The sequence below is a fragment of the Dendrobium catenatum genome, unplaced genomic scaffold (genome assembly GCF_001605985.2).
Source record: "Dendrobium catenatum unplaced genomic scaffold, ASM160598v2 fragScaff_scaffold_370, whole genome shotgun sequence".
Lineage (NCBI taxonomy): Eukaryota > Viridiplantae > Streptophyta > Magnoliopsida > Asparagales > Orchidaceae > Dendrobium > Dendrobium catenatum.
In genome coordinates, this window is record NW_021318832.1 from 3,312,538 (window position 1) to 3,325,730 (window position 13,193).

A 13,193-nucleotide genomic window follows, 5' to 3' on the forward strand; every position below is an offset into this window, starting at 1 on the left:
ATCTGGACTCTAACTTGCCTTATATAGCTGAATTTATTGCTACTACTAACTCTGTGAATTGATATAACGGTCTTAGCCCTGCGTAAAATACGTTGTACGGATCCTCACCCAGCCAACCATTGACCTGATCCCCATGTAGCACTATAGAGTTCTAGATACATCTGGTCGACATCAATCATTATGCTCGTCTCTATAAGGGAGTTACATAAGAAATTATAAAGAAATTGAGCAAAGTAATGCGTCTTATAATTTATGGCCCTGATAATAAAGAAGAGCTAAGGATTCATAATTGAGATTGATGATGGTTCGGATCTCTTCCGGAGCGTTTCCTCCTGAGTCGCAAAGAAGCTGCATTGCTTGAGGAAGCGCCTGACCGTTCGTTCATAGCATAATTGTCAAAGTGTGAATGACAAGTGCTGTACGTACTAGCACTTCCCGAATGGGTTTCCAACATTTAACTTACCCATCTTTATAATAGAAGTATTTAGTCCTTCGAGGGACTAGATTTTACCATGCATCCTCTTCAAATGAGCTTGTGATGATCCATAGCCTGGTGATGTTCCCAACTCCTTCACTCCCAAAAATTACCCCCCTTCCAAATTCGGAAGATAAGTTGATTCTATTATTAGTGAATTGAGATCATTACTACGATAAGGAGGCGGATCGCGAAGGTATCTTAGCTCACTGGAGGGACCCCGGGACGGGGATACGATGGCGTTTGACAGAGGGAGCTGAGAGTCTAGACCCAGACCTTTTAGAGTGGTTACGAAGAGTCTCTTAAGACACTCCTCTGATTGGGGTCTGAGTTTTCTCTACCTGGGAGAGTATGTGAGACATCATAGCGTATCGAATAGTTTTATCGCAGGCGACCGTCAGATCGACGGCCCGATTCAGGCTTCTATTCTAGATGTTCTTTTGTTTTTATTTTATTTGTCTTGTTTTATGTTTTCCCATTTTACCTATGGGGAGTTATGTCTTATTGGTGCACATCGGTGCATTGGTACTTTTTATTCTTTTTGTTTTGAGCTATTATATGGATGGTCTTCATGTTGTATTACTTGATATGAATAAAACCTTATTTTGTCTTTTTGTCTTCTTGCATTGAGAGCTTGAAGAGAGAGGAGAGCTCCAAGGTGAGCAATCGGCAGCCACAATCGTTGGATGAGTCCTTCGATTTCGTGGTTAGACTTTCTTCTTTTCAATCCGTTTTCTAACACATCTCCTTCCCCTCGTCCACAAGAAATCCCCTTCTCCCCACATTGCGCCTCCTCTGTGAAGGAAACAGCCGCCTAACCACATCCATTTTCCGGCGGGAACCTATGCGATGCATCCTGTCATCACACCGACCCTCCCATCCTACATAGGTTTTTCAAGTTGAAATTTGAATTTTACAAATCTTGAATTCTTTCCTAATTTGGAAATCCAATTTAGGAAGATTTTCTATGAGAGATTTATTTCATTTGAATTTAGAGTGGGAGTTATGATTCATCAAGTCGCCATGTCATACCCAATTTGGATGCCCCTTAGTTGCTTTCTCACAAATTTATCCCTTGAGTATGTCGATCCGGCCTTCGACCTAGAGGGATCCACAATTGTGGCCCCATTCCATGGCATTGATCGTACCTCATTTGATTCAACATTCCTCGTAATTTTCCCTTCTTAATTGCTTATTAAACACCTGAGATAATTTCAGGTTTTTCGTTTTTATCCCTCCATCCCTCTCTCTCTCACCGCCTCCCGCCCCTTCAATTGGGTTTCCATGTGTGTTTTTAATTCCTAGTCCAAGCCTATGCATTTGAAATCAAATTTCAGATCCTAGAATAATTCCCTCCATACACTCAATTTAATTCTGGAAATTTTATTTATTATTCTGGAGGATTATTAACTAGACTTAGGAACTTTCCAAACCACATATTCTCTCCTCTTGGAAACTGCCGCCCTCCCCTGTGATATACCCGCGGCTCTCCTCTTCTCCGCCTCTCCTTCTTCCCCAACGTCCAATGGAGGCCTCCTACTATCTTACGCCTTATGCTCCTCCTCCTCTTGAAAGAATTTTCCCTAACATTCAAGCTGTATGCGACTTCGAATTCCCTGTTTGAGGTGGGGATTAGTCTTCTTAACTCTGCGACGGAAGTATTATTCTTGCGTATACACCGTGTTCGACGCTTGGGTTGAAGACGAAAGCCACCGTGGAAGGTACTTGGAGAGAGGTCGTCTCCGATCCATCAGCAGCAATCTCAACGACCGACAAATTCAAAGCACACGTGGAGCCTTGACGGTGTCACCTACGACAATCCATCCCCACGGCTACTTCCCTCGACGAAGTTCTTCGGCGCCCTTTGCTTAAGTGTTAACCTTCCCTCATCTGCTTGTGAATCTTCTGATCTGCCGCACAAGCATCCACAATCTTGTGTGATACTGGCCCCAGGTGAAATTCTCGTTGTTTAATACGTATTGCGTACTTTGTTACTACTTCGCATTTTATTCCCTGGATTTTCGATCATGAACAATTTGGTTAATTTCAAGTGCATCTCTTTGGCCTAAGCAATAGTCAACATTTTCGAACTTCTATAACTCTAATTTTATGTGCTAGTTTTAAATTCGTAAGAAACAATACTTTAATCGTTTCTTTTAAATTTTTAAACAAACTCCTCGTAGTTTCACATCATTTGCTATATCAGACACAAAAGCCTTTCTGAGATGGTAAAATTTAATTTGCAAATATTCATACCGAAAACTGAATTGGCAAACATAAAATCAGTCTTATATTTTTGGTTTCATTCATTAATGCACACCACAAGATGGGGTTGGGGTTGGTGGTGGTGCCACCTTTCCCATTCCTTCTCGCTACATTTCTTTCAGTCTCCACCACCAACAAAGAATGTGTAGGGTTTGGGGGCTAGGGAGGTTGCTGATGATCTCGGTTGGTAAGGAATGTTATAACAATGAATAATTTTAAAGTTGTTAGAATTTAAAAAAAGGCAGAGTAGTTGTATTTAGTGTGTTGTATTTGTTTTTTTTTTTTTTTCAATTCTTTTTAGTTGGCGTTATGTGATACTTGAGGGTCTTCCTTGTATAAATCTTCTTTTTTATGTTAAACAAAATAATATATACTTGTAATGTTTGTGCTATATTTTCATTCATAATTAATGTGACGCATCACATGTGCCATTTTAATGGGGAAAAAAACTAGACATCACTGGCCTAAAAGGGACCTATTTGAAGATCTGAAGTTAAGGTATTGTTTGTAAAGTCAGCAAGTTTCTTTCGGGGCTAGATGAGGGAATTTAGAAGTTATTGAACCTAAGTGAAGCTCTTCCTTGATCTGAGACTCTGAGTGATCCAGATATCGTTTGCCTTTATTTTTTTGTAATACTTTTGGTGTTTGTTGATTGGATAGGAAAGATGGTTTAAAAATAGTTAGAAATATGGTATGCTGCAGAGATGTGTACTTTGAAAAGTGGCTTGCATATCTTTGAAACATCATTTGTACTCCAAAATACGTTGTGAAGGTCAGGTTTTGTTTACCTGTGCATAGAATTTTGATTAAATTTTATGTCGAGTGTGATATTTTTTAGCACTTATCTGCTCAATAACAATGGTTGACTAATATACATACAGACCGTGGTTATTACTCCGTGGAGACTGTAACACTGCTGGTGGCCTTGAAAGTCCGTTATAGAGATAGAATCACAATTCTTAGAGGAAATCATGAGAGCCGGCAAATAACTCAAGTGTAAGATGTTTTCCCTTTTGCTCATTTAGTTTAGTCATCGAATGGGTCTTTTTAACTAGACTGAGTTTTATTGATATGACATTGCTGAAGTATTTTTTTTTACTTGGACTACATATGGCAACAAATTGCCTGGAATGATAACTTTAAGTTGTTTATTTCCGTTGTCAACATTGCATTAGTCTTTACTCAGTCATTATTTTTCGACAGTTTGCAGATTACATCATTAGTTCCATGTTGTTGCTCGTTTCTTTCACAAGCTACAATTATTTATTCGATATGTGTAAAATATACCTTTGCATTTATAGGCTATTATGAGTTTTTTTTTTTTTTTTTTCAGATACTCATCCATAGTATACCCTTTTCTCTTTATAATTTTTTTTATACTGGCAACTTGAATGTCATATAACATAATAATATAGTATTTTGTTACTTTTCTTGATTATAGAAGCTTGATCAGTTAGATGTTGTTTAATTCAGAGCTTGTAAATGGATTATGCAGCTGAAGACTAGACAATTTTAATGTTAATTATATAGTTCTTTAGTAGCCTATGACAATCATTTTGGAAGGGATTTTATCTTCCATGGAGCGGGCCTAAGGCCCAACATTTTTTTCGTTGGTATTTTTAATATTTAATAAATAGATAAACATGGTAAAAATAAAAATAAAATTGAAGTATTATGCAGCAAAATTGCATAAAATAGGGAATCGGTTCTCTGTGGAAAATAAAACACATAAACAAATATAAAATGCAAATGAAGATTTTTAAACATCATTTTACACAAGACGTCTAAACTCTGCAATACAATTAATATAAACATAAAAATTAAAAGAAATTAGATGCCAAAATAAAGCAAGCATGACAATTAATCATTCACTCACTCCTCAAGCTCCTGCTTCTTCTAGTCTTCTTCTCATTTAAGGTATCCAAATCAGATATGGTGTTGGTTGAAGTATTGCAAACTCAGCTTCATGAACAAACTCCATGTCATCCGGTCATCATTCTTATTATAGAAATTAGAACATTTACAACTTGTCGGCTTTAATTCGTTACACATGTTTAAAACAAGAGTATGATAGAAAATAATCAATTTTCAAACAAAATTTGACTTATTCGACGTTGTCTTGCTCTTCTTCCCATGGAAATTTATAACTTGTTTGATTGTTGTTCAATTTGTAATTGATTTTCCATCATAATCAATTTGCTATACTTGAAACTGTCTCACTAGAAATTAATTAAATTCAATTAGAAATAGACTTGATGTATACATAAATATGCATGTATTTGTCTTCACACACACATGTGTGTGCCTTTCTCTTTATATACGCACACATGCATAATTTTTATGTATATAACTTTGTAAAATATATTAATTACAGATGGGTATATAAATACAATCAAATTTATGATTCAAGGAATAATTTTTCAAGAGAAAATTTAGAGATTTTGCTTGAGTTAGCCAAACTCAAAATCAATCATCTTTTACTCAACCAGAACCTAAATCGAAATTTACAATTTCAACTGAAGGCAGACTTCAGCGAACTTGAATCAATATCACCCATAGTTGTATCTCACACAAACAAGCCATTCAAAAATTCAAACTATTGTGTTGAAGCAGCTCACTTTATCTTCTTGGTGTGATTTTCTCATTTATAAAATGATAGAAAACTGAGCTACTAATGCTTTATAATATTAAATTCTTATTGGGGTTCTAAATAGCTTAAAAATTTCTTTCAAGTTTGATAAGTGCAAGTGATCCTAACGATTCAGACAATATATTTGGTCAAATCAGGTATTCAATGCCAAATTGCAACCGATCAACAAAATTCTGAACTTCCTAGATTCATGGAAATCTTATGATACGTCACATCAATATGGCTTTCAAAAATAAGTTCATGTTCCCTTTTTATACCATAGTGATATTTGTTGTATTCTTTTAAATGAGCGGACTAAGGTTGTAATTTTAATTTATATTTGTAATATTTGCACTTTGGAAGTGTATTAGGGAAAAGGATATTAATGCATTAGAGGTTAATTAGGATGGCATGAAATGTGAACTTGCATGGGCCATGCAAGGGTCAACTATGCAAAGAATTGTCAAGGCGGATGAACAATACACGAGGAGGAGCAAGGAAAGGATGGGTCCAACTGAATGGTCATATGCATCATTATCATGCTAAGGGATGCCAAGGGCTACAATTTATTTACTAAAAATTATGGTCTACCAAAAGTGCCACCACTCAACACTCCACCTTTGCAAGGGCGCCACCAGCCTATTTGGTTGCAACTGTCGACAAACCACCTTCCCATCACTTGGATTGTTGTTTTTCATATTATATGATGTTTAAGATGTTTTAAATTTGATGTAAGAAAGATGTTTTTTGCTGAAATAAAACTTGGAGAATTGTTTCTTGTTGTTATTCTTGCTTGGTGGCTTGAAGCTTGAGGTTGGAAGTTGGTAGCTGAAAACCGTCCTGGCTCCTTCGGTGAGGTTTAAGGTTTTGTTTTTTTGTCTTGTGTTTCTGATGAGGACATCGTCAGCATTTTTCGACACGAGTACCATCAGGAGACGCTGGAGATCGACGACCACGATCATGAGTTTTATTTTGAGTCATTTTATGTAGTAGTTTATTTTATTTTCAGTTTTTTCCGCTTTTACCCTTATGGGTATTTGGTCGCTATTGTAGCCCAAGGGGCATTTTAGCCTTTTGTTTTCTTTGTCATTTGGAGGCCTATATATGGCCCTTTTCTTATGTAATAGTTAGTTTTGAGCTATGTTGCACCGATACACCTATTTATGAAGGCGTGCTGTATCCGATACACCGATACACGGATACACCTCCGATACTCCACCGATACGTGTCGGATACGCCAAAGCCGTATCCAATTAAAATACTATTTAATTTCAAAAGGACACGGATACGCGTGTCCGTTAAAAAACAAAAAGAAATCCGAAAAAAAGACGTGTCGTATTTACTTCCGCGGTTGCGAGCAAGATTCTCTCATTTCCGAGATGGATTTGAGTCTCTTGATGATATGAAAATATTAAAAATTATTAATCTTTCACTTGATGAGCCTGAATTAGAAGCTATGATATTTATTGAAGATGATATGGAAGTTCAAAGACAAACCAATGAAGAAGATAATTATATCATTCCTTCTATTGAATAGTTGAAACTTCATGTGCTAGAGAATTTATGTTTATGCTTTTGTTGTTGTACTAGACATTTAATACTTATATTTTGATATTATAAGCTACAATGCTACAAATGATGTTGTTGCCATTTTTTTGTAATTTCAAATATTATATTTTGATTGCTTTCTTAATTTTTATGTATGATTTATAAATTATATTGCCGTGTCCGCGCCGTACCCATATCCTGTATTTTTAAGAATTGACGTGTCCCGTATCCGTATCGTATCGTATCCGTGTCGCCGTATCCGTATCGGTGCAACATTGGTTTTGAGGAATGAAAATATTTGCTTTGTGTTCTCTTTGTGAGTGCAAACCTCCACGATCTCTTAGTGAGTTCGTAGGAGAAGCTAGATCTCTTTGTGAGTTCTAGGTTTTTCTCGTTCTACTATTTTCCTTTATTTCTCTTGGTCAAATCATCATCGTGGAGATTCGGATTGAAGTACTTGTGGAAAATTGGAATTCACTCCTTGGATCCTTTTATTTTCCATACTTCTTCCTCTCTTTGGATCCTTGTCGTCTCCCCTTTTCCCTAGCCAAACCGCCGGCCAGCCTCCCGCCGACCAACCCAGCACCCCATCCCGCCGGCCTGCAGGAGCCCTCTCGCCGGCCAATCCTCCATCCGGCCACCCGCCGGCCATCACCAGCCCTTCTTCCGCCAACCACCCTGGATCCATACCGCCGGCCCCCATTTGGTTTCCCTTTGCTAGTTTGAATTTCATCCTTTAATGGCTTTCCTAATTAATTCACTTAAATTGGGGAATTAATTAAGGGAGTTACAATTTTTTTTTTTTGAAATTCAAATTCCCTCCTAATTTTCTTTCAAGAAAGGAGTTACATGACTTATTTAAAATCTGAAATCTAAATTTCAGATTTTGATTAATTAATTGTGGTCCCCACCTATTTAATTCCAAGCCCCTCTCTCTCTCCCATATGGCTGGCCACTTTCTCCTATTGTTTCTCTCTCTACTTGCCACCTCATCACCACTTAAACACCTCTTTAATACCCCTCCTCAAGTTTAATTTCAGTTTTCCATGATTTTAATTTCAAATGTCAAAATCTGAAATTTGAAATCAATTCCTCCCCCTTACTGGCCCCCCTCTCTCTCCTAATCACCTTAATAGCTCCACAAATCCAGCCCAAATCTTCTCCCCATCGCCGCCCCTCTCTCCCTCCTTGGATTAATTTGAAATTCAAATTAAATCCCTCTCCTAAACGACTAAAATCTGAATTTTATTTCAGATTTCCTGCATTTGCCTCTTAGCCCCCACCATAGCCGTCAAGGAAGTTTCGATAAGACGTTGGATGCTCACTAGTCATCCCATGAACTACCCGCCTCCGGCTACCGCTCCAACGGACTACGCTTTTGTGCGCCATTTGTCTCCTAGTGGCATCGCTCGGTTGCTCTCAAACTTCCCCCATTAAAAGTGCCACCAACAAGAGAGTGAGTGAGAGACCCAAGGTGAAAAGTTCTATTTGTTAATTGTGGATTATTGTTTCTCCCCATAGCATTACTCTCTAATTCTATGTTGTCAATTTGATATTGTCCCGTTAATCTAGTTATAACCGTATGCCTTACTTAATTTCAACTTGATAATTCTGAAAACCTAACTTGGATAAGCATTAATTCTATAACTAGCAAAGCTTTAAAATCTTATATTAAATCCCCAAGCAGTTCTTGTTTCCATGCATCACGTTTCACATCAGTTTCTGTATAATTTTTTATTCTTAACCACCTTCAACAACCATATAATAATCACCATACATTTCCACTTTAGCCTTCACATTTCTCAGGCATTTTCTTAAACTAATTTAGCCTACCCATCTTGCACAAGCCTTTGCACCCCTCATCTCAGACTAACAATTGCTAGAACCCCATCCTCACGCCACTACTTAACATAGTTCACAACCCTAGCATCCTTTCAAGGCATTAGCCCCTCCATTACTGTCCAATTCTTCTATTATTGGCTTTTTGGGTTCCACTCTTCCAGAGAAACTCTAGTCCACTTCTTCTCCACCACCTCTTGACACACCTCCATAATTGTCATATCTCTTTCCATCATCAATCTCCATAAGAAAATCTCATGTTATCTCCCTCTCAGTTCTACCCTCATCACTTAATCCCAGTACAAGCTCTCAGTTTAGCTCTTCTGATCACCCTCCAAACCTGACCCCCACACCTTTGCCTCCCTTCCACATTCTCGTACAACCCTTGCACCGCCTTCCCCCTAAGGCATGGGTCCTTTCATTGTAATTAAATCCCTCATTAGAGGGCTCTCGGCTACACCTTATCTTCTTAAGCCTAACCCCATCACAAATCCTTTGCAAGCCTTCTATACTCAAGTTCAATTCCTTCAACGCCTGCACCACCCACCTTCCCACCTATTCTACAAACCCCACGCAAGCCTTTGACTGACCCCACTTCTTGTTCTACAAAAAAATAAATTCTAATCAGTCACCATCTCTTGGTATCATAACAATACCCCTCTTCCTTCGCACCACTTCACTATCACCACTACAAAGGCTAACCCTACAGTCTACCCATCCGTTTTCCAAAACAAGAAGGCTTGAACACTCCTATTATTTAGCCAAAGGCATACACTCTCCAATCCCCATCAGTTTTGTTATCAGAGATAAAACCTGGAAGAAGCAAGCAGTACAGGGAGATATCCATGCCATTACATCAAGGCTTCATCAAGGTGGCACCTCTAAAGTGGAGAAATTATTTTCTCCATTGGGTAACCTCCATATTTCTCTTCTTTAATTTTCTTCCTTTTAATATCAAATTACTTGCAATGCTGTGTTGGATGGCTAGATGATTTAGGAGGTGATCTATATTTTTCCAATTATCTAGTACCACCACACGTCCTAGCCTTCCAAATTAAATTGGTGTCAAACTAATTTTGCTTGACTGATTACATGTTAGAAAGGGTGTGATCCACTTACAAACAATGGCCTTACCTCAAATTGTGCAACTTGAAGTATATCTGTATGCTTGTTAACATGTTATATTAATTGTGCAAAGCTGTTGTTCCTTGTGTAAACTAGTGGCAAGTGGTAACAACTTGTTTGGAGGCTAAGAACTTTTTTTTTTGTTACAATGTGTTTCAGCCTTTGTTCATTGCACATCATTTTAAAAACTAAAAGCACTTAAGTTACTTTTTAATTTTCACGATCACCAACAACAACAACAACATCAATCTTTTATCCCACTATGTGGGGTCGGCTATATGAATATTTTTTCTCCATTGAGTCCTGTTAAGAGTTAAATTCTCATTTAAATCTAATAAAGAAATGTCATTTCTAATATTTTCTAACCAAGTCTTTTTAGGTTTACCTCTACCTCTACCTTCTTAACATAAGCAAAATCCAATATATCTAATTTCCTAACATGGTCATCAGAAGGTCGGCGTTTTATGTGACCAAACCATCTAAGACGACTCTCTCTAATCTTATCTTCCACAGGAGCTACTCCAACCTTTTCATGTATATGCACATATTGTATCCTGTCTCTAAGAGTAAAATCACTCATTCAACTGAGCATCCTCATCTTTGCAACACTTAACCACAAGATATTTTCACCATGTCATATAAAATTGCATGTATGGATCATCAACAAATCATAACTAGGATAATAAGAGATGATCAATAAACTTGAAGCTAGAACTAAAAAGACCACTCCTCTACTATAACAAAATATGCTTTTTATTCCAAGGATAATGAACAAAATGAGATGTTCTAAGTACACACAATATGTAATGGAAAAGATGTAGGATGGTTCTTGATAAAAATAGTGCATTATATGTCCATATCAACTAGAGCACTTGTAGGAGCCAACTTAAAATTTGAGCCCATCACTAATCTTTCAAAGTTACCTTTAGTTTGTGACAAAGTTCTCCTTAACCTTCTTGGTGCATCTCTTAATAACCTTCGTAGTGATATTCAATTCCTCCTTCAATATCCATGTCTTGAGCTTTGATATGAAAGGAGGTTTAAGACCTCCGTCATAGGAACCTATAGAATGGCATGTTGATATAAGATGAGAAGTTGTCATATTAAATTGAATTGCATTCTCATAAAAAAATCTTCAATGTCCATACAAACACACTTTCCAGCCTCTCTTGCAGTTTGTGCAGGCACTCGATGGGCTACCCTAATATGATCATTATTATTATCATCTAGATTTATTATGTATTGATCTATAGGTTCACTTGCACCGCTTTTGAATATTTGTGACAAAGAAAAAGATGAACCTTTGTCTTTAGGCTTGCTGCTATAACAAGAGCCACTATGAACTCCATCATCAAATTTTTGTTGTGATAAATGTTTCAACATTATTGCTATATTCATAAAAGTATAAATCACCTCTTTCACTTCTTTTGGTACTTTAGTACATTGTGAAATATTCTATGAACAAATCATATATTCTTTCAAAGCTGTTACATCACCTTTAACCACTTTATTGTAATAGTTGTATTTCAAATATATAAAAGTTTTCTCAATTCTTATAATTTTTACTTGAACGCTATACTTCCATGCCAAATCTTTTATAATCCCTATTGAACTCTTTTCAAATCCTCTTAAAAATTGAAAATATCCTTAAATTGAAAACTTCATTCAAAATATATGGCATGAAATGCAAATGTTCAAGGAAAACAAAAATCCTAAATAAAGAAATAAACAATTATAAAAAATTCTAGGAAAAAGAAAAATGGCTATTGGCAATAAGGGAAGAGGAGATGGAGCAGTAGTGACAGTGGCGGTAAGGGCGCCACCTTGGTGGAATGCTAAAGGGTTCCTAAGGCGTGCAACAGCTTGACGTGAAGCTATGATTTTTCTTCTCATTTTTGTTTAGGAGGCCATTTGATTTGCTGAAAAAGGAATGCAGAGTAAAATGAATACAATGTAAAAGAAATTTAGTGTATTAGAAATATTTGAAGTTGTTTGAATGAATGTAAAATGAATGCATGATAGGACTTTTTTTTTGTTTGATTCGAAGTAAAATGACACAAATGTAAAATAAATGATGGTTGACTACCACTTTTGCTGGCTGCTACAGGTGGAAATGGATGGTGGCAGACAACGATGTTGGCTGACGGCCGACAGCTGCGGTGAATGGTGTCGGTGCAGATAGTGGTGGATACAATGTAGTTGGTTTGCGATGAAAATGGAAGAAACAAAAAAAAAAGAACTAGGGTGTTAAAAATAAACTAATTGGAATTTATATTGCATTCCTTTTACAGCAAACAAAAAACTCAAATTTTAGTTTTCGTTGAAAAAGGAATAATTTGCATTCCTTTTTCAGCAAACCACATAGCTTCTTGGTATAATAAGCACATTGTAAAATAGCAAGTAAGTTTAATTTTTAATATGATGTTTATAAATTAAAATTTTAAAATACCTTAAACCCTAATTTCAAATATTTATAGCTCAAAATTGCTCTGAGGCCTATGCCTCACCCCCTTGAGGCCTATGCCTCATCTTGCAAGCATGAAGCATTCATCTCATTGCTTTTTTTTCAAAATGCATTATTGTGCACCTAAGTCATGCCTTTGATTGTGCAATTTTAAACATTAGCAATATTTGAAATTGCACAATCGTGTATTTATTTTCTTATCGTAAGGCAAGGCATAAGCCTCAAAGCATTTTTAGGCAGAAGCCTTAAAATTAAATAATTAAACTAATTAAAAATATAAATAATAAAGCATTTGTTGACCTCAGTATGAAATCAAAACAAAAAAGGAAGAAATGAAAATACACGCTCAAATCCATACCTACGCAAATATTGCAGAAATCCCGCAATGATTCCTGCCGAATCGGCGCCGTTTGCATCGCTTCCCAGAATTCCTGCGTAAAACCTGTGACGACGGCCTCGATTTCGCTCCTTCTCGCGTCGTTAAATACCGCTCTCGGCTTCTCCACTTTCTCTGCTCTCCGACTCCATTACCACGCCCGATACCTCTCGCTTCTTCCATTCGCTACTTCTTCCTCTCCTCCGATCTCCCCCTCTGGTCGACGCCTCCTCCCATCTTCCTTTCCCATACCGTCGCTGCTCCTCTACCCGACGACCTCTGCCCTAATCCCGACCCCAGCTCTCTGTGCCGGCGAGATACCCGAGCTCTTCCAACCTCCTCTCTTCCACGACAGTCAACTCCCGACCTCATATCCCTCTCAACTTCCGAACTCCAGTCCAGCAAGCCTCCGTCGACCACTCCCAATGCCTCTGTCCTGCGCCGACCCGTCTCTCTGTCGGGCTTGATCCCG

The 13,193-nt window shown here is 37.4% G+C and overlaps 1 protein-coding gene across 1 annotated transcript in view; it reads left to right on the top strand.

Annotated features, from left to right (window-relative positions):
* LOC110105557 (serine/threonine-protein phosphatase PP2A-1 catalytic subunit) overlaps positions 1-3,768 on the top strand; it is an 11,726-nt gene extending 7,958 nt beyond the window's left edge. The window contains exon 2 of the mRNA XM_028693818.1: positions 3,622-3,768. Coding sequence (XP_028549651.1) covers positions 3,622-3,740 — 119 coding nt within the window. The 3' untranslated portion in view covers positions 3,741-3,768. The remainder of the gene's footprint in view (positions 1-3,621) is intronic.
* Positions 3,769-13,193: the final 9,425 nt, after the last annotated feature.